At 45.5% G+C, this 26,092-nt stretch overlaps 1 protein-coding gene across 10 annotated transcripts in view; it reads right to left on the minus strand.

The window, feature by feature from the left end:
* Positions 1-7: 7 nt before the first annotated feature.
* The window catches only part of LOC139816332 (uncharacterized), a 39,031-nt gene continuing 12,946 nt past the window's right edge, over positions 8-26,092 (minus strand). For 2 of the 10 annotated variants that reach the window (XM_071783771.1, XM_071783774.1), the window contains 12 exons: positions 23,121-23,252; positions 16,555-18,331; positions 16,180-16,342; positions 15,860-16,063; positions 5,230-5,347; positions 5,016-5,147; positions 4,694-4,717; positions 4,329-4,361; positions 4,009-4,212; positions 3,752-3,871; positions 3,480-3,553; positions 8-2,459 (listed from right to left, as the gene is read on the minus strand). In XM_071783771.1, coding sequence (XP_071639872.1) covers positions 2,153-2,459; positions 3,480-3,553; positions 3,752-3,871; positions 4,009-4,212; positions 4,329-4,361; positions 4,694-4,717; positions 5,016-5,147; positions 5,230-5,347; positions 15,860-16,063; positions 16,180-16,342; positions 16,555-18,331; positions 23,121-23,252 — 3,288 coding nt within the window. In that variant the 3' untranslated portion in view covers positions 8-2,152. The other 8 variants (XM_071783780.1, XM_071783775.1, XM_071783776.1 and 5 more) reach the window with 8 other exon arrangements.

The raw sequence follows: 26,092 nt of genomic DNA on the forward strand, positions 1-26,092 counted from the left end.
CACGTAATCACTGTGTTACGTATGCTCTTTATTTGCCATAACTTTTATACGATGCGACAAAATTTGCAGCTTTGCAGCTTTCGAAATGTTTCGCACTAGTCGCAGGCTCGCTCTTCGGAGATTGTAACAGCCGTGGCGGACGATTAACATCAATGTCGATTTCGTAATACCAATAAAATTGCCATTTAACTTATTCCATATCAGATCTATTAATTTGTATTCGTTATTAATAGTAAGTGGATTTGAACTACTCAGTACATTCCTATAAATACTTGACTGCATCTTGCGAAGATAATCCTGCGGAAAAGCTAAGATTTCCCTATAGTCTTGACATTTTGTTTTATTATATATCTCTTAAAAAATTAATGAGATTTCATAATTTATATATATTATATATTTCTCTTTCTTCTTCACTCTCTCACTCTCTCATTTTCCCTCCGTTCTTATTTTCGCGTCTACTCAGCATATAAATTAAAAAAATATGGACAAATAAATATACAATGATATAATATCTAGTTTCTCCTGGCATCCGTCATTTTCCAGGTATTTATTTTCAGTGAAATGTTTTGCTATAATACTGCAGAATGTTAATAAATACATTAGAATATTATTTTATGTACACTACTACAGATATACGTTCAAAATCGTCATTTCTTATTCGTGAGTACGTTTACCTGGCACTGCTAGTCGGTATGATTACGCGAAAGACAGGAGAGTCTAAATATTATATATGAATTTATTTATAATATCGAATACGAACTTACTAGCACCAAGTACGAACCAAGCACACAATAAATTAAAACGACGTGTGGAATTTACATAGTATACCCTGACTTCACTAATTACGATCGTATGTAATCCGACTTGTCACGAGATGTATTCACAAACTGGAGCTACATCCGTGCAACTCTTAAAATTATCCAAACGTATTTGTGATATCTTTGAACGACGAGAACAAATGAATCACAACACGAACGCTTTTTGTGACAATTATTAAACCATGATCAATCGTGTCTGATTTTTGTTAGAACACAGCGAGCTAGCTGTAAAGAGAAAATTTGCTCGATAAACGCGCAGTAATAAATAACGTGTATTTAGAAAATCTTTCTTTCTCGAGAAAACAGATTTTTGTATGTACATAAAGATTATAGATTCTGAGACGTTACGTACGTTTGCGTCCAAAGGATATATCGATGGATTCTAAATTTCACCTCTTTGCAAAATTGGATTAATTTTCTCGATTGCAATTGTATATTACGCTTAAAATTAATTTCTTGCATTTATATTTACAATAAATTATATATATTACAAAAATTACTTGCACTTGATCAATATTGCAATTAAAGTTTCATTCGAACTAAAAATGTATATAGGACTTTCGTTTCCGGCCGCCGAGATAAGATCGTGCGGAGGAAGATTCCACACTTGTACAAAGCGCAGGTCTCAAATCGATCGCCAGATCGACAGATAAAGCGCGATCGCCATTTAGTGATGCAGATAATTCGCTAATCCCTAATTTTGCACTTGAGATCACGTTTAGGTGAGGAAATGAAATTTATCGTTAATATTAACGAATTAAGTGTACCCATACCCATTACGCGCGCGGGCACGAATTACACGCCGCCCGAAATACCCGCTCAGGAATAGATGACTTTGCGCGATGCTCTCTGCATAACGTTACATAAATACGGTGGTATGTCAGACGAACGCATAAACGACATCGTTAACACACAAACGACGCTGTTAACGCATAGAACGTGAACGTCATGCCGTGGCAGAGAACTAATTACGAGTACGGGCAGCTGTAACGAAAGATCGTTCACGATGTTTTGGACGTCCGAATCGGTCGAAAACCGCCTGGCAGAAACACGATCGAATAATTATATAAATTAAATGCTTTTCAATCGGCGTACGATCTAACGATCGTTGCTATTGCAACTTATAATATAAAACGATTGAAGACTCGTTCTCGATGTAGGCGTTTAGATCTACTGAATGAAAAATTATAAATATCTCAAGCGAATCGAATGATTTGTTTGTAAGACTGCGATCGGTGTGTCTTACGAAGTTTTTTGTACTTCAAGGACACGGACGTCTGGAGCGAAAGGAAACATTACTATACGCAAAGAAAATTAATATAACTGATGTGTCGTTAAAGTCGCAGTTTTCTAGGTGTCGGAATGAGGGACTTGACCGTGTTTCCTTCTATCTTGGTGTCGCGTTGCTCCGCTTCGTTCAAATCGCACGGTGGTTTCGCATAGTCCTTCGGCTTGGTGGGCGAGCCGGACACGCACTCCGACGAGTGTCTTCTCGAGTGCGAGTTGACGCGACGTGTCGGGGTCTGTTCCTGACGGAGTCTTAGCGTATGAGGTAAACGTTCAATTGGCTTGCGATGGCTCCCGGCGGAGTTAAGCTCGGAGAGCAGTGATGGTCGCTGACGGTCCGACGAGTCACTCCAACTGCAAACGACAAGTTATCAGTGTAAGTAAATCGCGAAGATGGAGAACGTAGAGTAAGGAAAAGTTCGTATTCGAGAATTCTGAGTTGATCAAACAAAGAGAATTCAAGACTCACCGCACACGGCTATTCAAGGCAGCGTGAAACATTACGGATTATAAATCGAGTATTTTATCGCAAAGAATTGGGAATGTCAAGGTGTAATTATGACATTGAATAATTAATATTGAAACGAAAACAAACGTATGTTATTACAACATGCCAGGAACGTTGGTTTTATAAATGTGAATGACAAGCAAAAATCTACAATTTACATACGTATTGCTAAAGATTATCTCTAAATCACTTTTACAATAAAAAATTAGGCTCTTCTCGACCTTTAGACACGTTCGAAAATGCAATCAGTCGATTATTTTCTTTCGCAAATAAAAAAGAGGTACAAGAGTATATGTACAATATAAAGCTACTAAACTTTAGTTATATCGTAAAATGATTAAATTTATTAATTGTTATAACAAAATGCAGGAACTTAAAATTAATCTGCTCTGACGAAATTTGTCTCGGTCGATTAGTCGGGAATTGAGAAGCAAATGAAAAGTCAGATTACTCCCATGCAAAATACGAACGCAATTATTAACAACGGACTGTCAAACAAGTGCCACGAAAATAGAAGAGGTGCATGAATATGAGGACATTAAATGCAGAGAGGAGTACATATCCCAATAGCAAGTCACACAGACTGACGCACTCTACCTTCCCGATCCTGAAGCTGCATCGCGTGGAATCACCCGAGCAAAGGGCGGGACCAGAGCAGCAAAAAGAACATTATTATTTTATGATGCACATATGATAGAGAAAATATTTAAAACGCGATTGTGTCAGTAGTATAAGCGCAATTCGTGTAAATGTAACTTTTGATGACCAATGATGGTATTAATCGCATGAAATAATGTATGTTGAATGAAGATTATGATTAAGCGTGTAATAAGAGTTATATATAATAAAAAAGGACAAATTCTCACCTAACGAGAGGCCCCATAACACCGTCCTGCGGGAGTGACTGTAGGAGCGAGGGTCCCGCCGATACTGGACGTGTCTACAAACGCAATCAAACAATTTCCTTTTAATCGAGAGCGCGGCGATAAGATAACATTAATAGTAGCAACGAATGACCAAATGCAATCGCGCGAAACAAGAGCGGCTATTACGATCGTACCAATACAAAGAAAGAATCGAAACGGCGTAAGGTAAGAATAAACGAATCGAAAGATTCGATCAGGTGAGGGAACAATACCTTCTCCGTTTGCGTGGCGGCGTTAGAAGTGTCCACGGAGGAGACGTTGTTGTTGCGCGTCGGCAGAGTACAGCTTTGAACGTCGCCGTTCTTAGGGCCTTGAAGCTTCGACATCTGGAGCTGCGAGGATCAATATGCGATTGTCATTCCTTGAGCAATTCGCTTCGCTCGATAACGATTACCGATCAGAAGAACCTCCGTCGGAGCGAGCTTTTCGCGGTACAGAGCGGTACGATTAAATCGCGAGTGAGATTTACCTCGTTATTTACCTCAAGTAGCTCGATGGTACGATCCCGCACTTGTATCGTACGATCTCGGTCTTCCACCTGCCCCTGAAGGAACACCACCTGCCTCCTTAAATCCGCCAGTTCGTCCGCGATACTGCTACCGCCGCTGCCTGGTGACGTACTCACGTCGATCGTGTTACCTCCATCCTCGTTCAGGTTACAGAAGAGGCCATTCTGCGATATCGACAACGTCATTTTTAATCTAACTTAACGTACCCTCAATTATTGAGCAGTTATTTTAGATTTACTTTTCGAGCAAATTCCTTTTATAGGACGTGACGTACACTCACCTTCGGATTATCGAATGGGTTGAGAGTTTCCGTCTAACAAATCAATATCAGATATTAGTAGCTTGTACATTTATCTTTAGCGTTGGCAATAATTCATTGTTCAGGACCGAGTAAAATAATGTTACAGCGAGAGGATTAAATCTACTTCTTGCAACTTTCATGTACTTTTTGTCTTGTAATTTCTTCTTGTAATTATAATTTTCACATATTTCTTTTTTCGTAATTGCGACTTTCATGTGCGTAATTTTTACTCGATCCCGTGTAGGTAAAATAACGAAATAAATACACACATATGCATGCAAATAAGATGACGTAAATTAGTGATAAAATGTGTATAAAGTATAAAGAAAATCAATGCAACGTACCCTCGTCAAATCGTTCTCTCCTGACTTGAGACGCAAAATCAGGAAGGACGACGACAAAAATGAAAAATAAAAAAGATCGTGTTAATAAAATGAGCAAAAAAACATAAAGGCACCGTGTACAGTAACGGAATATAACGCTTGCGGTTGAACGACGTCTGTGCGGCGCGAGCCGAAGGCGAGCTCGAGCGTACTCTCAAGTTGCTTCAGCACCGCGTGCAAAACGCGCGAAACACATTTATACGGGAACGATAATCGCGAGAAACGACGTGCAAAATTCTGGCGAAGGTGAAAATGCCAAGCGTGCGTTATGCACGCGTCGTACCTCCTGAAGGACTCGCTTGAGTTTCAGGAGCATCGTCTTTATGGAGACGATGTCCTGGAACATGTACTGATACGTGCCGCGGTCTATCCTGAGGCTGGCCTCGTCTCCGGAATCGACGCACGAGGATGACACCTGCAATCAGCGGGATATACGATATAAGATATAATCGCTTCCGATAAATCGAGTTTGATTCGAGCGCAGGATCGTGACTTACGCTTCCCGACGTTCTCATAGGACTAGAAACTTGACGGTTTCGCATGTTGTCTAACGAACGCGGCGATTCCGTTCCCGATCTGCTGCGTAACAGCCTTGACATCCTGTCACTTCCGATTCTGAAACAAGAACAGCGAAATCCATGTATTTCCACGCGTTTTATTATAATCGCCGGAATTCTCCTTGAACTGCAGCTCTATAGGAGGGGGGGACCTATACAACTTCTGTGGGGGAAGAGTCGGTGCTTCCAGCAATTATACCGAAATCCTAAAAATGGTCTGCCAGCTACGCAGAGACGTAACCTGATCAATTCATTCGTTATCTTCATCTATCCCATGCTATTCTCTAAAATAGAATAAAAAGGAGCGTGACGATTTGACGGAACGGATGATAATTAATCGTGCCGCATCTCGAAGAAATAAATTACATGTAGAAACGAGGATTGCACGTGTCGTACATAAATAACAAGCAGCGAGAGCTTTCTGCGAGCAAATGTAACCCAGCGGGGAGCCAACAGGAAGTAGCGTATTCGCGCATTATCAGAATTCTCATCGCAGTCACGCTATCCCAATAAAAAAAAGAAAACGAGCGTGCGGCACCTAATCTTCCGCGCTTCCTCGCTATCTCGCATCTCTCCTACGCTACTCGGAAACATCTGAGGGAAGAGCCTGAGCTCTTCCCAAAGGGAGAGGCAGAGTGAGAGGCACTACCTTCCGGGACTATTCTTGGCTCGCGAGGAGGCCGCGGCAGAGGAGGAGGAGGCCGCGACGCCGATGCCCGTGGAGGTGATCCGGCCGTTGCTCGGCGCCCTGGGCTGCCGCGGTGGCGGCGATCCGTTCGTGGGCGTCGAGCTCTCGGACGAGAGGCCGGAGTCGTCGCGTCCATCCTCGGTGCCGTTCTCCAGGCTCGCGGGGACGCGGACGCGCGTCGGCAGGCCGGTGGTGCGCCTCCGGGCGCCCTTCGACGCCTCGGTCGACGAGGAGGCCATCCTCGGCCCGGTTTCCTCAACCGGATCGTCCGTCACCTCCTGGCGATCGCGCGCCGGTCATTGGCCGCGCGTTTAACGAGTCTCTCTCAGCGCGAGGACCCCGTCCAGCCTTCCCGGGAGCTCTCAATGTTGGCTTGAGTAAGAACAGGAGTTGGTTTCCTCGCGGGGGATATCCTCGAGAGCGGTCGCGTTTATCGTATCGCTAAACGGTCCGCTGCGCCGGTCAGCTTCACCCGCAGGAACGGGACAATGTAAATAGAGGATGGAGCACGGACGGGCATATTTAGCCGGGACGGGACGGAATGCGTCGCGGTTTTACCGTCGACGGGGGGGGCAAGAAGAAGGAGAGAACACGCGGCAGGGTCAGAAGCGAAGTGCCATGCCTCCGCGACGATGAGTAATTCGGCAGACATGCAGTTGCCGCGATCACTTTCCCGAGACGCGAATTACGCGTGTGCGTTTCGCAATCCTCGCGCGAAGTCACGCGAACTCGAGCGGTTTCTTTGATGTACAGGAGTACGTCCGCTCGCTGATGACGCTCGCGAATAAAGCTGCAACGGAACAACGAAACCCGTAAAACGTAAACGGAAACCTGGACCTGGACGGACAGGTGAACGGGGGAGAAAAAGGCCGCGCGGGACTCGCGCGGGAGGGAGGAAAAAGAAAAATAGAAATCCAGCGAGCGTGATACACGGATCGCGATCTAGATCGCCGCTCGGGTAGCGGTAACGCAATATTTTGCGGGTTGACTAATGAGGCTTTTTTTCCCCTCTCCTTTCGACACGCCGCAGGTTATTTGCGCTGTAAATTATCGAACGCGGTAGTTAAGCGCGCCGGAAAATTACGCCTCTGTTTAATTAGTTTCTCGAAACGAGGATAATTTATTTATCTCGCCGTATCCTCCCGCTCCCTCCCGTAATTTATCGCGTCTCTCCGACGTAATTCGCTCGTTAGCGCTTCCACTCGTCTCTCTTTTTTCTCCACTTCATTTTCATAACAATCCCAGACCCGGACTCGGAAGGAGTTGAGTCATTCCGCCGAGTGAAAGTTATCCTATACCGAAATCTCTGCCGGAGTGCCTGCTATTTTTCTGCTAGAGTGCACGTTTCAACGAACTGAACGATTACCGAACTGAGTGTAATTATTTTATACCTCTGTTTCTTTTAAAAAATCCGAATATGTTGCTCTTTCAATAGATCCATAGTTAATCCATGTTTTAATTCTAGGAGGAAATCAAGCTGTCCTGTCACGAGCTAAATGAATCGAATCGAAGCTTTCGCGCGCGGCGCAATTTCGGCATCTCTAAAACGGACCGGGGGAGTTTTTGTTAATCCGCTTATAATCGATTTATCCCTCGGAGAGACTCGGAGAGTTTATATTTTACGCGACTATTAATAAACTGCGAATCTTAATGCCATGCGGTTAAATATACGACCGCGGCCTCGCGGCGGCGGCATAACGCGGTACACCTTCGTCGTATCGTCGCGCTATCTCGGACTGGAAAGATTCACGTGACAGCGACGACGCTGGGGGAGAGGCGATAAGGGCCAAGAACACGGCACGGAAAAACGGCGTCGCGAACAAAGGAAGAGGGGACCGAGCTTCGCCTTTTCTCTACCTGGACTTGGCCGAACTCAACGTCACGCTACGTCCCCTCGCATAATTCGCGGCAGGCCGGGATCAAGGATTCGCGCTTCCCGGCGGTACCGCGAAACGAGAGCTCCCGCGACTGTCCCACGACCCACTGGATCAACACACACACATGCACATGCACGCACGTCAAGCGGATTTTTTTCGGAGCGGAGCGATCACTTATTCGCGTCCAGGAGACCCGGTTCGCGCGTCACGCGAGGCGTCCGCTCGCTAAGGCGTTGTATCTAGGAGCGGACGGTCTCCTCCTCGTCGTCGTCGTCGAGGAGGGACTCCCTCGCGAGCGCGATGACGCCACACGAAGAAAGCCCCCCGTGCGCGAGAGATTCGACGGCGTTCCGAAGGGGGACCGCGACGCCGGACTCCGGAGTGACCTGCGGCGGTCACCGGCAGGTAGACACGGAATCAGGATCACGAAGGATAACCCTTCGGCGAGGGGACATACACCGGGAACGCGTGCGCACCTCGCACTACGGCGACGAGCCGCGGTTCGATATCGTCGCGGTGCACTACGAGCAGAGAGGAGAAAGAGAAGTCGGAGAGAGGTAGGGAAGAACGGTAGGGGGAACAGCTCGGGGAACAGCTGCAGACAGCGGGGAGGAAGCGAGCGCAAGGACGGTGGGGGTGATAATGCAAAAAGCTGCGGGAACTATCACGATACCCGGAGTTAACGATACCGATCTTCCCCGTGGGATACCTTGACTTCCAAACTCGTCGTCGAAAGTTTTCCGACTTCCTTTTTCTTTTTCCTGGCTGTATCGTTTTGCGCTTGTTATACACTTACGTTTGAAGTGAAATTTCATTTCCCAGTTGGGATTTCGTAGCTAACGAATATCACCACGCTGTTAAATATAAAAAAATAAAATTTAAACTAATATTTTGAGTCAAATAATATTTTGTTATTACTAACTACCATGTGTATCGAAATTTATTATTTTAACTCGATTGGTTTAATTAAGTTGACAACATATTGAGTAGGAGCAGTGGCGTTTTATAGAAATGGTTAAAAATGACTCAAATTGAGTATAATTTGACACTAATTTAACAGTGCAGGAATTTGCTACAGATAGATTTACTGTGAGAAGCGTAAAGAAATTAACGCGATAAAGGAGTAATAAATTATTAAATCCATGCTATTCTCGTCCAACTCAATTAGGTGCAACGCAATGAATATTCCATCAACTGTCAGTCCTAATTGGACAGCTGTGATCCGCTAAAATTGATGTTAGCTAGGTCAATGACTAGCTCCACTTGAGGCAGTAAATAGCTTTTCAATGTACAGAAAATTGACTTGTATATTAAATCGATACTGTCTGACTAGGTCGTGCCGCATCTCCTTACATATACATATAATTAAGAAATAATGCGACCTGACCCGGTCAGACAACATCGATTTAATATACGAATAAATTTCGTGACTCGAGTGCCTGGTCATCAACTAAATACGATATCGAGAAAATCGTCGACAGATATTTCCGCTCGTCAAAACACGGTTTCGTTTCAACAGAATCCCAGAAGGTCCACCTTTTTGTCGAGAAAGCAATTTATGAACCGACTGTGAAAATAAGAACCCGTCTTCGGCGAGGTAAACGATCAATACTCCTGCAGCCGGCCGTTCCTTGGCCCTTAAAACCACGGTCTACAGCCGTCGCATCGTCTACCCTCCTAGCCACTCTCTCTCGCCCCTTCGACCCCTGGCACGATTTTCCGCCGACTTGGCTCCGGTGGCGAGAATCTGGGATTTATGAGACTCCGCGAGGTTTTTCGTTCCCGACGGTGAGCACGCACTTCTCGGTTCTCTCGCGAACAGTCTACACGGAATCCCCGCACCCTCAGGGAATTCCTCTCTTTCCCTTTCGTCGAGCACCCGCTGAGTCTTTGCCGTCTGCTCACGTTCCGCAATAAACGCCACGGATAATGAAGGGCCGATCTCGCAATGCCTTCCAAGACGTATTCAGTACTATTGTTCGTTTTTTATACGCGAACGTTTATCGTTACCGTAAATTCATTTAGCTAATTCATTTGAAAGCGGCGATAAAGGGACAGATTTATTCGCACTTTCCTCGATTTATTTAGCAGCCTTGGAATATGCAAACGACTCGATCGAGGATCATCGGCGGCACTATTTACTGTCGTCGACCGCGGCTAGTTATCGCTGAGAGAGGTTTTAGTAAATAGACCGAAAGAGTTCACCGTTACGCAGTAGAACCGCGCGAGGAAGTTACATCGTATAAGTCGTTTACGCTACGGCGAGCGCGACTTATCCGAGAGAGCAACACCTTTGAAAATGAAAATTGCTACATGCTCGCCCGTTTCTCTTCAAGAAGGAATTATATTGTTGTCGTATGGCGCTTCTCTACAAGACACGAACTGTTCCATCGGAACACGAAGGGAGAAAATCATCAAAGAAACAGATCGGATCATCTCGCGGGGCCTATTAGAGCCTATTCTTTCTTTTTTTCCATTGTCGAGCAAAGCTTCTCTTCAAGAGCGTAAACATTTCATCGCGAGAAAAAATTCAAAAGCACTGGAAGATCCGCGCCAACGACGAAGGAGGAGCAGAAAAATACCGTCCCGCGGCTAACTGGTAACGCTCTGATTAACGAGGAAATCGCACCGTTTGGCTCTCGGCCCTCGACGTCTTCGACGATGTCGTGCCGATTGGCTTCCGCGGTTACCTTTGATTCTCTGCGTACAAACGAAGGCGGAAACGCAATTGATCCGCCAATATCAATCCAACCCCACGTTCCGTTCATCTTTCAACCTTGAACGAGCACCGACGCCGCTGTATTCGGTCGTCCACGTGGGTACGAGTCCGTCATACCCGGGGAAACCGGTTTACACGGTTGAGCAAATTAAACCGCGGTCTTTTATTTTTTCTTTTTTTTTTATGCAACAGCCAAGGTCGCATCAGGAGCTTGCTCCTAGTTAACGTTAGCAACCCTCCGACTGACCCAAATCCAATCTCCGTAACTGGGTCTTCGGGTCTAAATACCTATTAAATCTCGTTTCCGCACCGCGGATGGAGATAAAATGAAAAAAAGAGAAAACAAGTAGTCCCACGAGAGGAAGTGTGTTTAATAATGTGTGTTTTAATAATGCAATGGAGGAGATCGATATATATGCTTACAATAGTACGTATACGAGGAAGACAAAAGTACGATACACAGTCATGATTAATGCCGTCGTATTTCCGTCTTCTAGAACTGGTCGGCGCTACACCGCACACTCTTTTCTCTCTTTCCCTCTTTCTCTCTCTCTCTCTCTCCCTTGCGTTGCCCATCCTTACAAATTACGGATACACTTGAGTACACGCTTGCGGATATAAATACTCGCGAATATAAGCGTAGACGGAAATATAGTTCGGCACGACGGCGGCCAATGTCGCTAATTCAATTTTAGAAAGGACCGATAAGTTCACCTGAGGAGACTGACTTTCTGGATATCGTTAGAGATACGTTGGATACTAGAATGCCGTTGTCGAATCGCGCTGATCTCTTTTTGGCCACAACGGAGAGTTCGGAAGTATAAGAGTTCAAGCGTAGGTTCAAGCCAAAGAAGGTAAAGGGCAAATGCAAGAGAGGAGGGACTCTCTGCGCGAGGAAGAAGCGGGAGGAGGCCGCTTCAACGAGCTGCCATTTAAAGCCCAAGATAGTAGCAATATATTTCTCGTAAGTACTATGCTAAGTATAAGTGTATGTACGTTGCGTTAATACGTGTCATCATTGCGTGTCGGTAATCGCGGTACATTGCCCATTTCTTTTCCTCGTTCCACAATCCAGTGTGTAACTTAAGCGCGTACCGTTGAGACAAGTATCTATATAAGCGCATCAGTCTGCTTTATTTTCTGGGGAGGGAATGAAATCCGTTCAAAGAAGGATCGAATTCACGATCGTACGATCGTATTTCGCTCATGTTAGGAATCGAAGATACGAGATAACGGTATTTCCGCGTACGGCAGGGAAGAAACACATTTTGTGGACGAGAGACCGAAGAGAACATGCATCTTTACTGTAACGGCGGATATCCAAAACCGAAAGATCGAAGACCGTTGACAGTCGCAAACGATCGTAAAACTGATTGCTCCGAATTTAATTATTTAATTGAATTATTTATTTAAACTAACGGAATGCAATGTTATCACGTAATTGTTAAACGCGTATATCAGCTTAAAGTTGCATTGTTCTCTCCTTCACGGTAAATTCGAAGGGAGGCAAAAGAAGGAGGGAAGGGTAACATTGAGTCGATTATTCGTTCATCAACTCTCTTCTACGAAGCTACACCACGGCGTTTACACCACGCGGTTACACCTAACAAGCTCTCTATAATGCCACGAGTATACGATTAATTAATAGCTATTTGGTAGCGGGTGTTAAAACGACTACCCTTTGCGCCACGTATCTGTAATACGTATTAAATAGTATCAATGGTTACCGTTTAAAAACGACGGCCGTTGGGAGGACTAGAATGAGGACTAGAGTGCATCTACTCGGGATTGGGAACCAGCGTTGAACCGCCGACGATTTTTGGAAGGACGACAATTTTGGAAGGACTTGGCCTGCTCGACCATCGTTATTGGAAAAATACGAAATTAGAAAAATAATCTCTATCACCCACGCCACCAGACGCGCTCGCTTAGTGCCGGGTACACCGCTGAGAGCCGCGCAAACTCCTCCGTACGGAGGATCGCTTTGCACTCAAAGCGAGTCCTCGCAGCATTGTAACCGGGACGCAGCGAGACGACTTGTAAACGGCGAACGGTTTACACGTGTCGGCGGGTTACTCTCTGTTCGGCACTACGCTTCGACTACACCTCGATTATACTTGAGAGAATTGTATACTTTGCGATTGTAATAAGAACGCGCTGTGTAATCTCGAAGAAATTACCTGATGCCTTGTATCGTGAAATCACGTTAAGCTATACTTCTCTTAAGAAAAAAGAAAAGGAGTAAATTAACGAGACCGATCGATCTCGCGGGAGAACTTTTGAGGTAGCATCTTTTCCCATCTATGTTCGGTTTAAGAAATTGGGCGGGATGGGATAGCTGATTATGTTATTACTTGTATATATTAATATTTTTCTTGGGAGAGAAATTAATACTTCTCTCTCGAAACAAGAAGGACACGTAACACAGCACAAGTTTTTAAAACGAATGATAATTACACGAAGTCTGTTAAAAGATTAGAAAAATATACCTACAGGTATTAACGTTACTGTATAAAATTATTAGACTAGAGGACTTGCGCGTAAGAGAATGTACTTAAGGTATATTAAGTAACAATTATCGCGATGCGATTATCCTTTAAAAATTTAAAAAGACTCATTGAACTATTCTAACTTTGGAATAAACTTGGAAACGCAATAAATATTGAAAACAACTTTTCACGACATGTCACTCCCTTTTCTTTCATTTAGCCATACCCTAAGCAAAAGTCACAGACGCAGTATCATAGCCAGCCGCTAGATTTCCCAGTTGCAACACCACACATGTTATCATTAACATCGCTCGGATTCTCTCTCAATCATCCATTTCTTTTTCTCTCTCAATCTTGACAATATCTGTCTTTAACTCGTGGATGGTCGCGCCACGAGCATCATGTGGCAAGTAAAACATCGTTTTCTCCTCATTCTCTCTCCGCGATGAATTATTTCGTCTTGTCTCGCGAAACCCATACACCTTCCGACCATCAGCATCTCGAGAAACTTGCGACGAGTTCATTTTAATTTCTTTTTTTTTCTTATTTTTTTTTCTTTTAACAAGACGCGACCATTCACGCGTTAAGTCCGCGTCCGTGTGTTATTATTACTGTGTCTCAGTAATCGGCTGCGTGCGGTTATCGGTTTTGCCTAGTCGACATTCAAAGGAGGACCGGCGGACCCCGCTCGCTAGTTAGGGTATGTCAGCTGGTAGTAGTCTCCACCCGCGGAGTCCTCATCGGGAATTTGCAATTGCTTCACCCGTTTTATTAGCGCGCTAGAACACAGAATACTGTCGCTGAATTGTGGCGTCTTCTGTGGCGGATGTGTGTGAGTATGTTTATTTGTTTCGTTTACTTTGTATAAGCAAAGAGGAACAACAACGTATATATAACGTTTCGTACGTAAAGCTTCATAGGGAGGAATAAAACACGATTGGATACGCAAGAGTCCGACTGATACACATTACCGAGAATTCGTAATATTTTCATAAAGAGGAAAATTTCCCATTCTCGAAAATATCACGTACTAGCAGTGAATCAATGTACTCTTGTAAACGACTATACATTTCTTCTCTATAGACCTACGTATATCGGCATTGTTCAATTTGCAGAAGGAAATATTTAATGCTATCTGGTTTTCTCTCTATACGACCGCACACATTGAGGCCGGCTAATGGTTATCACCGTTAATGAAGAGCAGAACGAAAACGGGCTGACGAAACAGACGAGTACGCGATGCCGCGTCTTGACGAAAGCTTCAAGAATGTCGATTAGGATCAGTCGAGATCGAGGACAGGGATCAGGACGGGAATTCGATGGAGAGCAAGTCTAACATATACTTCACAAGGTGCACACTTCTTTTCTCGTTCGCTGAGAAAGCTAAAAAGGAATTAGCGATGTGAAAGAGAGTAGGCTGTTATGCGCGTGTGGCCATGACGTGCTCGAAACTTATACGCGACTCGCGATCGTTATTGCGTGTGATATCGCGATCCGAAATGTTGCCTCTAAAATAACTTCATGCTCCGATACGGAAAATCGCTCCTCTCAATTAAGAGATAGAGAAGACGGAGCTTAACGCGTGCAATCTCCCCGCGCGATGTCCTTAATGATTTCTGCGGTTCTTCGTTGAAGTTTAATATCGTTTTAGAATGCGGATTAAAATTGTAAAATTGCATATATATCATATCTACAATGGTACGTGGTGTGTATAGGATATGAAAACAATTAAAGGGATATTGTATGACACTTCCTCTCCAAGACTCTTATTAAATTGTTATTCAACTGAGCGAAATCTAATCATATTGTAAAAAGAAAGAAGTCCGGGATATATTATAATATTGCGCGCAGTAAATTAAAAAACACGAATACCCAAGAGATACTGTCGAGTTTTTCAAGATATTAAAAGTTCAGAAAATGCAAAAGGCGCAATTTTCTCTGAGATAAAACATCGGCTTTAATTAATACTAAAAATATATAAATGCTCCCACCTCATTTCTTATAACATATGGTATTTTAATATTTAGTATTCACCTTTGCCGAATTTTTTGTACATGAAAGAAATGATATACAAAAGATTCGAAAGGTCATACTGATCGAAGTTTAAGAGTGTGGCTTATAGCTACGGTGGACACAGACAGCGGATATACATCAATTTAATGGTTGGATGACACATCCTTTGTCTCCCTTCTTCGCACAGTATGCATACTTTATCGACTAATGAACTATGTTACAGCATTGACCAGGTACTCTTTCAATTTTCCTACACAATTTACAGTTTCTAATTAAAGCTACAGTTTCTGCACTGTATCGCAGTCTCTATTTGAGAACTTTGCTATAAAAGCGTTAAAATTAACGAAAATTGTGCATTCAAAGTTATAATTGATATTACGTAACTAGGAAAATAAAAATGATTGATGCAGGTATATACTAATGTACAGATTCGTTCAAGACGTAAAAGGAGTAGAACGATGTTGCAATTGCAATATCTAAGAAGCAATACAAAACGAAAAAGCACTACAAAAACGGAAATGAGATAATTGTACTTTACCGGATTTTATGTATATAAAATATAATAACATCGACGAGAAAGCAGTATTAGGTATTCCCTTACCCCGATCGGAGGGGAGGAACATCTTTGCATAATCTACATATCATTTGCAAGTACGTTACGCGTTGTAAACCTGACCACGGTAACGTTTCGTTAATCATTCCCGAAGAAGCATCATGCATCACGAAGTATTACGTTTCGACAGCAACGCAAGCATGAAGGGTAGCGAAAAATGCGAATACACACCCGGATTCGGTGGCGGCCTGGTTGTTATTGTTACCGGTCGCGCTGTTGACGGAATTATTGTTGGCGGAATTGGAATTCGCCTCCTCCATATGCGCGGTATTCAGCAACGAACTCCATTGCCTCATCACTTCCTCGCCCTGAGCTTCCAACTCGGAAATTATAGTGGCGTCATCGAGCTCGTGCAACGCGGGATTGGAATTTAATCTGAAAGAAAAAGGAAGACAGATGATAATAATTTGATTCCACAGAAAATCGTTTTATGGCAACGTTTAATTTTACAGCCGAGCTGGCTATTAAAAATTATATTGCTTAATGCTAACCGTTGCTGTTCCTCGTAGGAGCTCGCGTCGCTGCCGTCATAATCTAACATTAAATCATCCGAGGCGATGGATTCGCAGGGCGATAAAGTGTCTACGCTTCCCGTTCGATGCAAACGCTGTCCGTGATGAGGACTGTTTATTATTCCTTTAATGTGCACACCATCTGTAATGCAAATCACGTATATTGTCAATGATGAAATATTTGAATCAAATATATCTATTAAAAGATATATATTAATTTTTAAGTATATTAAGACAGTAATTATTAGAATTCAATAAGAATTTAGAATTAGAATTCAATATAGTAACTTAGATCCGATACAATATATGCTTAGAGATAGGAACTCCAAGAATAACATTGAAATCTGTACTCACTCATCTTAGAGCTTGTCTCGATCAGAGTGTGGCTATTCTCGGTTATTACTTGACCCCCCATAGCGGACTGCGTTTCGATTCTCGCCCTCGAGTTACTGTCGTCGAAGATCAGTCCGGGCTGATCCGCGATCTCATCGTCGAAGAACTCTCTACCCTCGGACAAGCTGAGCGAGTTGGAGGCATTCGTCGGCGTGCCTGGACCGTCGTCCTCAAGGGTGTTATCTGAACGTTCGTGCGCGTGTTCCTCGTCTCTCTTCGAGGGCTTTCCATCCGATTGAGTAATGCTGGCGGTAGGACTGTCGAACAGGCTGTCGACCGGCGAAGTCTCGTCGTCTATCAAAGTAGTTGCGGTAGCGGCGGCGGCAGCGAATGCCGGGTCCTCGATGGTAAGTAACACCGAACGTAGAGTGTTCTTCGATGTTGCACCGCTCTTCGCGGCAGCGGTGATCGCCTGCGCGTGCTGAGCGATGATGGAGTTGGAACGCTGGTACTCGTCGCTGGAGCTTAACGAGTACTCGTCCGCCATGGCCTCGCCGTGACCGTACTCGGGATCGTCCGAACTGGGCGGACTGAAGTCCGATTTGATGGACGGGACCTTCTCCGTGCGCGATCGATCCTTGTAGACCTTCTCCTCACTCAGACAACCTTCGTCGTAGCCTTCCGAGGACGTGGTGGACATTGACGCAATCGAATCGGTGTATCTATTGTCCTTATTGACGATTCGCTGGTATTGCGTGGCTCGCTCTCGCACAAAACCGGTGTTCAGATTGACTGCAGTGGTGGCGAAAGATTTGGGTAGCGGGATCACCGAGATCTCCGTAACCGTGCTGTCGTCGTCACGGACATCTCTTACGTCAAAACTTTTGCCAGTTACCACCATACGCAGATTTCTCGGTCTGCCGACACCGCGTCTCCTCAAGGAGCCGTCGTCCATGAAATCCACCGATCTGATCCTATCGTTGTCCTCCGGTCCAGTCGGCTGGCTGCTGACGCCTGAGTCCTCAGTCACCGAGCCCTCCTTCGAACTGGACGAGCCCTTCGACGTGGATATCTTTCTGCTTTGATTTGCCGCGGTTTTGGCGATCTTGGAGTTTGAGTCGTTCACCCGCACGGCGTACTGCGGTAGCGGCAGATGACTGGTGTGTAGCGTATACCTGCTAATGGGTTCCGGAATGCCTGATACTCGTCTGTTTGCGTCTGCGTGCTGCGCCATCGAATTGCTACCGTAAGTCGCGTTACTTGATTGCGACGGGCGAGATTTCGCCGGCGCCGTCGTGCCGCACAAATGTTGCGGCACGTGCGCGACGACCCTGTTCGGATGTTGCTGCTTGACAAAGTAGTTCTCTGATTGCTGCTGCTGTTCCTGTGGATATTGCTGCAGCTTTTCCTGATTGTAATGGCTGATGCTGTGGCTGTTACAAATGTCGCCGACCTTGTTCGTGAATCTCGCCTGCGGTTGTCGGTAGCCGAAGCGGTTCGTCCTGACGCCGATCCCGCTCGAGTCTTTCTTCGGCGGTGCTAGCCGTGGCGTCGACCGGCCGGATGACGAATTATGAATCACGTTGCTGTTATCGTCGTCCATCATCCGCCTGCGATCCTGCTCCGGGCCGGCCGACTTTGATCGTGGATGCAGCAGGCTCTTCTCGCTGGTGGTGCCGACGGCATAGTTCGTTATCGGCATCGGAATCCCACTGGCGGGTCGTCGCCGGAAGCCGAAGGACATCGCGGTGCCGCGCGTATGCGACGTGCCGCGTTTCGAAGAACCCCGTAGATCGCCCTGAAACGAGGATTCTTTGTTAGAGAAGTGAGATCCATCAGACAAGATGTCCATGTAAAAAAAAGCGAGGAATGCAGAACATGACGTAAACGTGAGAAAAAGACAAAACGCGACGTTGTAGAATGTATAGAAGATAAAATTGGAGCAAATTAGATGCACACACATACACATCATTCTTATCAGAGATTTTTTATTTCTTTCGATACGTATCGCTTATTAGGAATGCAAGAAATCGTTCCGTTTATTAAGAAGAAGGGTCATCATGGGTCTTCTTTGTCCGCCTGGACACTGGATCTCGCTATCGCGTTTCTACAGCCGTCACGAAACAAAGAGTATTTTCGTATCAAGATATAAGAGCTGGGATTATCAGCAGCGTATCATCCCTAGTCACGCATCAGCCGCGATTATATCCGTAGAAGAAGATCGATATCCCGTCTAATTGAATTTCGACTAGATTGTGAACTTCGCTTTCAACTGATTATATATTATACATCTCGACCATCTGATCACGATTTCCCTTTTATCCTTTTGCTCTCGATTCATATTCCGTTTCTTTCGAGTATCTGCTTTATAGTATTAAGCTGCCAAGTGCGCGTCGACATCACACGCTCCTATAGGGTTTCGGTTCGGGGCTTGTTCGACGAACCTTCTGCATGGTTCCCGGCTGCAACAATATTAATCGATATTCGCATGCGAATTATATAACGGCGCGGTGCAGATAGCGCATCCCGCCGCGGATAAGATTCTCCGGAGCAATGTGCACGCGAGCACCGCATTGTCCATGATCGGAGACGACTGAGGAAGCCGTCCGAGAGCCATCGTACAGCGCCCGCAACCCCGTTTGAACTCCAGAAATAGCGTAACCGCGGCCGGCAACCCGCGACAAATCTGGGACCGCGTTCGCGCCTCGTTCGTGAAGAGGCTCGAAACCCTAACTCTCGCCGCGTTCAACGCAGACAGTTTCGCGACAGCCGCAAATCGACCGCGAGGACGTCGTTCGGATGATCGCGCATGTGGTACCTTTTTGCACACCGGAGTATAACGAATGTATAAAATCGTCGTGTGCAACTACGCCTGTAAAATTATAAAATTACAAATCCGAGTCGAGTCGTTAAAGGTGTGTACAGAACTTTTTCGATCGTATCTATCAACTTTTCTGGCTAACCGATATCAAGAATCATTTTTCAGTTTCAGAAGCAAAAATCGGGTTTACCATGAAACCGTGAAACGTGATACTGACTTTGATAAATGACAGAAAAACACGCGATCGAGGGGATCCTGATAAATGACACTCTGCCGATGCTGTCAACGACAATCCCCACCCGATTGTCACGCGCACTGTCACGGCACCTTCGAGCAGTCTCTCCGTGAAGAGAAGGAGATCCGAAGGGAAGGACAAGGTTCTGTCTCGGGCATCCCTTACCGCAACGTCGGTGTCTTTCTCGTTCTCCAACGAGTCGTCCTCACACCTGCTGCCGCACCGGTACTCCATGACGAGTGCTTTCGGGCCAATGTCAGCCGGTCGTCGATCGATCTCTCACGGGGATTGACGGCCGCCCACCGTCGCTTTACGTCGCCATGTCCCGAATATATATTTTTAACCGGGGAACGCGTTCTTGTTGGAAAAAGCGCCCGAAGAGGATGGTAGAGAGCTCTCTTCGTGGTCCGTCACATCGTAAGAATGTCATACGACGGCGAGGGAACGTGTGACAGCTCACCGACGTCGCCCTCCGTCGTCGTCGTCGTCGTGGTCGTCGTCACCCCCGCGTACCTCGCTCTTCCTTCGTCTCGCTCGCTCCTTCGCGACTTCGGCCTCGTCGTGCGAGACTTGAAGAGCGAACGCGGAGATCGATCCGGCCGTCTGCGCCGGCGTCGCGACGCCGACGTGCATGCGACGCAGCCAGGGGCTGATTTTGCGCCCACGTCCCGCGGCTTTCACCCGGGTATACAGGGTGTTCCTCGAGAAGGTGTGCCCAATCCATTCGGCTCGATTCTCGAAGGGGCTGTCCGTTTTCGTCAGTCAGGCGCACCCTGACTCGGACCAGGTTGAATCTAAGCGTCTGGAAACGATCTCTCGCGATCCATCCCCGCGCTCTTCCCGGCAGGGTTGAAGACCGAATCGATTTCACGTTCCGTGAAGAAGAGCGTCCCTGTCACCGATCGCTCTCATTCGGGACGCACCCTGTATACGGCTTGGATGATTCAACGACGCGTCTGAATGCGCGTCGATCGTGGCGCATCGTTATCAGCAGGAGTTCGCAGCACGATGACGATTACGCGAAACCGACGAAGCGAAGCGATTTCCTTCGCGCGAACGGCTTTAACGACTTTATCGGGAAGAATTACGAGAATCACATTAAGCTAGCACGAGTCAATCTGAATCAAGAAACAAAGATATAAGCCAGACTATTTGATTACGTAACGCTAAGTCTATAGAAGCTAATATTCATTTTTATATATCATGTTAGATCTGTTTAATTGTAATCCTTTTCATATTATGCCTGTTTGCATTGTAATTCACATTTCCTTTGTTTAAATTATTGTGAAAAAGTACAGTCGAAACATCCACAATGTTTTGTCTAACATTTGAGATAAATTATAGAATAATATAACGGTAACATTCTTTATTGCTCGTATTTTAGCATTGAATTATCTTATATTGTTTTTTTCTATGAAAGTTACTTATCTTATGACGAAAGAAAGATGCAATCAGTGGATTGATATGATAAAGTTTCCTAGTAAACTCGAATTTCATTTTATTATCTTTTTTTTTCCAAACCAAGATCTTTGTAATCGATTTTGCTGATAAGGGAGAGGCCTTTGCGCTTTACGTCGCGATAACGCTATGGACAAAGGAGGCTTCGTGGACAGACGCAAAAGTCCAGGCGATCGAAATGAATCGAACGAACTTCCTCGTCCGCGTAGTTCATCAAAACTCTCGCGCGCAACCGTTTCACTGAAGAAAAAGAGGCGCTTCCGTTCTGGACGTAGACATCTCGGAGGAGATCTGCCGTCAAAAACGCCAGCCTCTAATGAGAGGACATCGGGGAAACAATGGAAAGAAGCGGCATTCGATCCGGCGTGTGATCACGCCGCGTGCGAATCGGCACGACCGTGCGCGGGAAGGCGAGGCAACGCGGGGAGAAGAAACAATGGGGAGAAAAGACGGAGAGTTCTCTCCGCGATTTCTCCTTCTTCGCACCTGAACCGTGCACGCGCCAGTCGCGCCGAGTTCTCTCCGCGGGGCATCCTCCAGCAGCCTCACCGCACCGGTTTCCGGCGCGGGGCTGCCGTGAAACCGGCACGCGTGACGCGTGACGATGAACAATGGAAAGCACATGTAGGTACGTCGTCGTCGGCCGAAACGAGATCGGCCGCGCGAATCGCGCGGCGTATCTCCAGAACGAGTGCTCAAGTTCTCACAAGGGGCACGAGGGTCCTGTTAAGAGAACGAAACTTCGAATTGTTTCAGAATCGCCCCGCTCGCGAAAGCCGGCGACGATGAATGAACGCCAACGGACAATCCGCGTGCGTAAAGAATTTAAAGGAGTTGAATGCTAAAATTCGAGCTAATTAACTTGATTTCGTCGAAATGTGAAGAAACGCGGAGTCGACTCTTCGGCATTTACAGATTATTTTTAAAACTGCGCACTTTCGCAAACAATAAATTCGAATATGCGAAGATATTTCCTACAAGACGCCAGTGCGTCGAGCACTGAACAAGGTAGAGCGAGTCTACGATGGCGAGGCAACGGTAATCACTGTTAAAGCGATTTGTTTCATCACGTCACGTCCGTTCCACGATAATTAATTCGTCGCGATTCGTGCATGAGAAAGTTAACGCGTGCCGCGAAAGTGGAGATCAGCATAACTTACAGGATACATTGAGATACGTTCGACAGTCGAACTTTTCTTAGATTAATTGTTAGTCGAGGCATTCGAGCGTGCGAGCGATTACGCGGTCTTGCTTATCTGCAAATCGTATACATCGAAAGTGTAGACTTCAACATCGCGAATAATCGCCTCCGAAGGAAGATTCGATAATAACAAATGTAATATCTGGCTATCGTCGAAACCAAGCTCGAGAACATTTCGATCGTGCTGAATAAAATTGGCGCTCTTATGTCCGTTTCTTCCAATGCGGATTAACTTTAATCTCAATTTAACTTACTTTCTAGTTGTATAAAGAATTGCAAAAAAAGACAAAAGATAAGTTAAACCGAGATTAAAATTAATCTGCATTGATGGAAATGGACATTGTGGATGCAGAAAGATAGCGAGAATTATTCAACGCGATACTCGGTCACGCGTCGCCGCGAGCTTCATTTTTACGGAAAGGAACAGAACGATCGTCGCACGAGGCGTTTGGCGACACGCGGACACGGCAGACACGCGCGAATGATCTATTCGCGGGTGAAGCGCGATCCCGTTGCGGGTGGAATCGCGTTTGAGAAAGGGCGTTGAACCTCAACGTGGCCTTCAGCCTAGTCGCCCGCGCAATCAGCTGGATTTTCCGCTACACGCCGCGCGTACATCCGAGTATACTTATACACGCGATACTTGGCATTAGTGCACATACACAGACATACATAGACATAAATACGCGATCCCTCGTGGATATATTGCGTAAATGCAATAACGGCAACAGCCATCAGGGACACGCTCGACGTCGACTCGGTGAACGCGGACCTTGAAGTTCAACGTCCATCGACGGTATAGACGACGCTTTTATCACTTGAAGCTCTACTATGACGATATCGCGCAGATATAGAGACAGAGTGAAGCTTACCTGTTTCTGGGCCTTGTCCATGATACGGTACGAGGGCGAGTTGTGATGACCGGATGCTGCGACGACGGCGCCCGCCTTACGAGACACGCATTGCCCCATATAGATCCGCCAACCTTGTCCCGGCACCGAACGCTGTTCGCATGAAAATATGCATTAGCAAAAGTACGAGGAGTCTGTTGTAAATACGCGTTCGTGCGCTTACGCTAATTGTTAAAGCCGTTTAGAAGAGAGCACGTTTAAAGTCGAAAAAGAGACTAAGATAATACCCGTGTAAATTAGTAGGCGAGAGCTTTTCCGTTAACACGTTGTTACACGCCCGCATATCGTCGCCGACGACACGGAAGGAGTTAAACGTTAAACTATGCGTGTAACAGTCCTCATCCAGATTGCACCTGCCTCTTTCCATTCACCTTCATTAATATTTCATTTCGCGGTCGACCAACGACGCGAAGAATCCTCGTTCGATGGAATCGAACGGAGCGAAAATCATTAAGAGAAAAGAAAGTATAGTCAGCAGAGGGATATGCAGCCAAGGTAGTACCAAGGAGTAGAGACAAAGTACCGCCACCAGAAGTAACATGTAAGTCTGAGAAAAGTTCCGCGCTGATCGATACGTAAAGCCTGTTTCTCGGTCGAAAGGAGAAAATGTGCGATTTAACCAGAGGCACGGTACCGGTCGAGGCACATCATCTATGATTACCTTTCGCGTTACGGCACCGGTTCTCAATCTTGCAGGTCACGAACTCGCGTCCCCATATTAGATACGCCTGCAGTATTGCGTTACATACAGAGTGTCCTGAAGAGGAGACATTAGCGAAGCCTCCGAGAAAAAAAATAAATAAAACTTTTGCTCGCCAAAAACGTGCTTTTGCTCGGTACTCGGAATCCTTTATGGCACTAAAGGGATCTCCGTAAGAATATTTTAAAAGAAATTCGGGTAAAGAGAAATATTTAAAATAGAAAACAGACGTTCAATAAAGTATTTCATTCCTCTCTAATGAGATTATTCAGTTACCGAGTATATCATGGCAAGATAAAAATCCATAAGGGACGTGAACGCTAAATTCGGAAAATAGGACGCGGATTTTAAAGACCCGAGTCTCTCGAGCGTCGCTCTGCTCGAAAATTCGACACAGATCGAACGGAGATGGGTATTGACCCACAAGCGCGGAACGTGATAGCAATGACTCACTAAACATTCAATCTCTCGCAAAATGAACATCATGAATACCGTTACGTATATATGTGTTTTATATATATGTAAAATATAAATATATAAAATGTAAAAAATATATATACATTTAAATATAGATATATACATTTTTTTTAATTTTATATATTTTTTATACATACTTTTATATTATATATATATATCGCATAAATGTATATTTAAATTAGCTAATTTTTAATACAAAAATGTTGAGGGCGATTATCTGTGCTTAGCTTCCTTCGCACGTGAATGATTTCTTGAAGTAACAGACACCCGGCATCGTTCAAGCCTATATACCGACTTTGAAAATCGTGTATCGTAGGGAGCGCCCGAGGAATTTTATTCGAAATGCATCGCAGATGGTGAAAGGTGACCGGTGTGCTACGATCTCCAAATGTAGGACAATAAATGGCACTGGCCCGATTTGTCGTAGAGAGCATTGCGGATTACATTATCTTGCACATCGCGCGGTAACGTCGCGGCGGGATCGCCGAATAGAGAAGGATAATTCTAACAATTCGAAGATCCCAGGGTTCGAGGCAAAGGGGTCCAGAGATACGGATGCGTCAAAACTTAAGATAGCATGAAATATATAACGACATCACAAAACCTAATATAAAATACATAATGATGGGAACTGTCTCGTTTCGTCCTCTTCAAATCGATTGACTCTATTACTCTATTATATTGATGTAGAAAATTCATCTCTCCGTTAATTTCCGCAAGTCAAAGCTCTTTACGTAAATAAAGAGGATCGAAAGATTTCTCCCTGGACGAGACGATTACTGAAGCGTACTGTTTTTACCTTGATCTCGAGGAATTTTGTTTTTTCGCGTCATTCGGTAAGATATCGTAAAAAACGTTCGGTGCGGCAACCTGACGACTCGAAGCGTTTTTGATTTACCGTACGGAGCGACGGGCAGGCGATCGCGCGTCTGCATCGCGGCCGGTGCCTCTCGCGGTGCGCCGTAAACGTATGGAATCTGACCTTTCTTGCGCCCGCGTTCGGCTCTCGCGCGCGAATTCTCCGCTTACCGTTAGCGCGAAACGGCCACCGCGAGGTAGGTACCAGAGAGGTGCCTCCGCAGGTGCAGGCAGGCTCCCCTTAAATCGACGCGACGTTTTCATTACGTTATTCCCTCCGACAAAAACGAGTGTGGCAGTCGCAAAAAAATAAAAAGTCGCGGAGGGACTTCCGCGATACGCGAACGGGACGATAATCGCCCGTTGACTCGAGACTCGGGTCGTTTACTTCGCGTTACTTGCCGATTCTTGAGCTTGTGTAATGGCCTCGCAGAAAAACGTGGGACGAATCGTCATCCGTACGTTGGACTCTGGGGATCCTGGAATCTTCGGATCGTACGAATCTGTCTCTCGGGAATTCCGAGAATTCCTTCCTCGATTTCGCGAATTCCTCTCCTCGGATCTTCGAATCTCAACTTGTTCCGTCGTGAACGAAGCAATATTTTCCACGGAGATCGAAAGTAAACGGAGCAGAAGATTGCGAGAGGAGACAGAGAGAGAGAGCGAGATGTGGTTAGTGGTGCGAAGAAATAAACGTGCACGCGCCTCTCCCCCTTCCCGTGGATTAGAAACATATGCGGGTTCCTGGATGATTATATCAACCGCGTCTCCGCGATTCCTTACTCACAGAAACGAAAATCCCTGCGGTTTTATGCCTGGCCTGCCGTAGAGTAATCTCGAATACACTGGAAAAAAATCAAGTCGTCCACCTTCATGCGAGGGTCACAGAACTCACGCC

This window comes from Temnothorax longispinosus, chromosome 7 (assembly GCF_030848805.1).
Source record: "Temnothorax longispinosus isolate EJ_2023e chromosome 7, Tlon_JGU_v1, whole genome shotgun sequence".
NCBI classification, from domain to species: domain Eukaryota; kingdom Metazoa; phylum Arthropoda; class Insecta; order Hymenoptera; family Formicidae; genus Temnothorax; species Temnothorax longispinosus.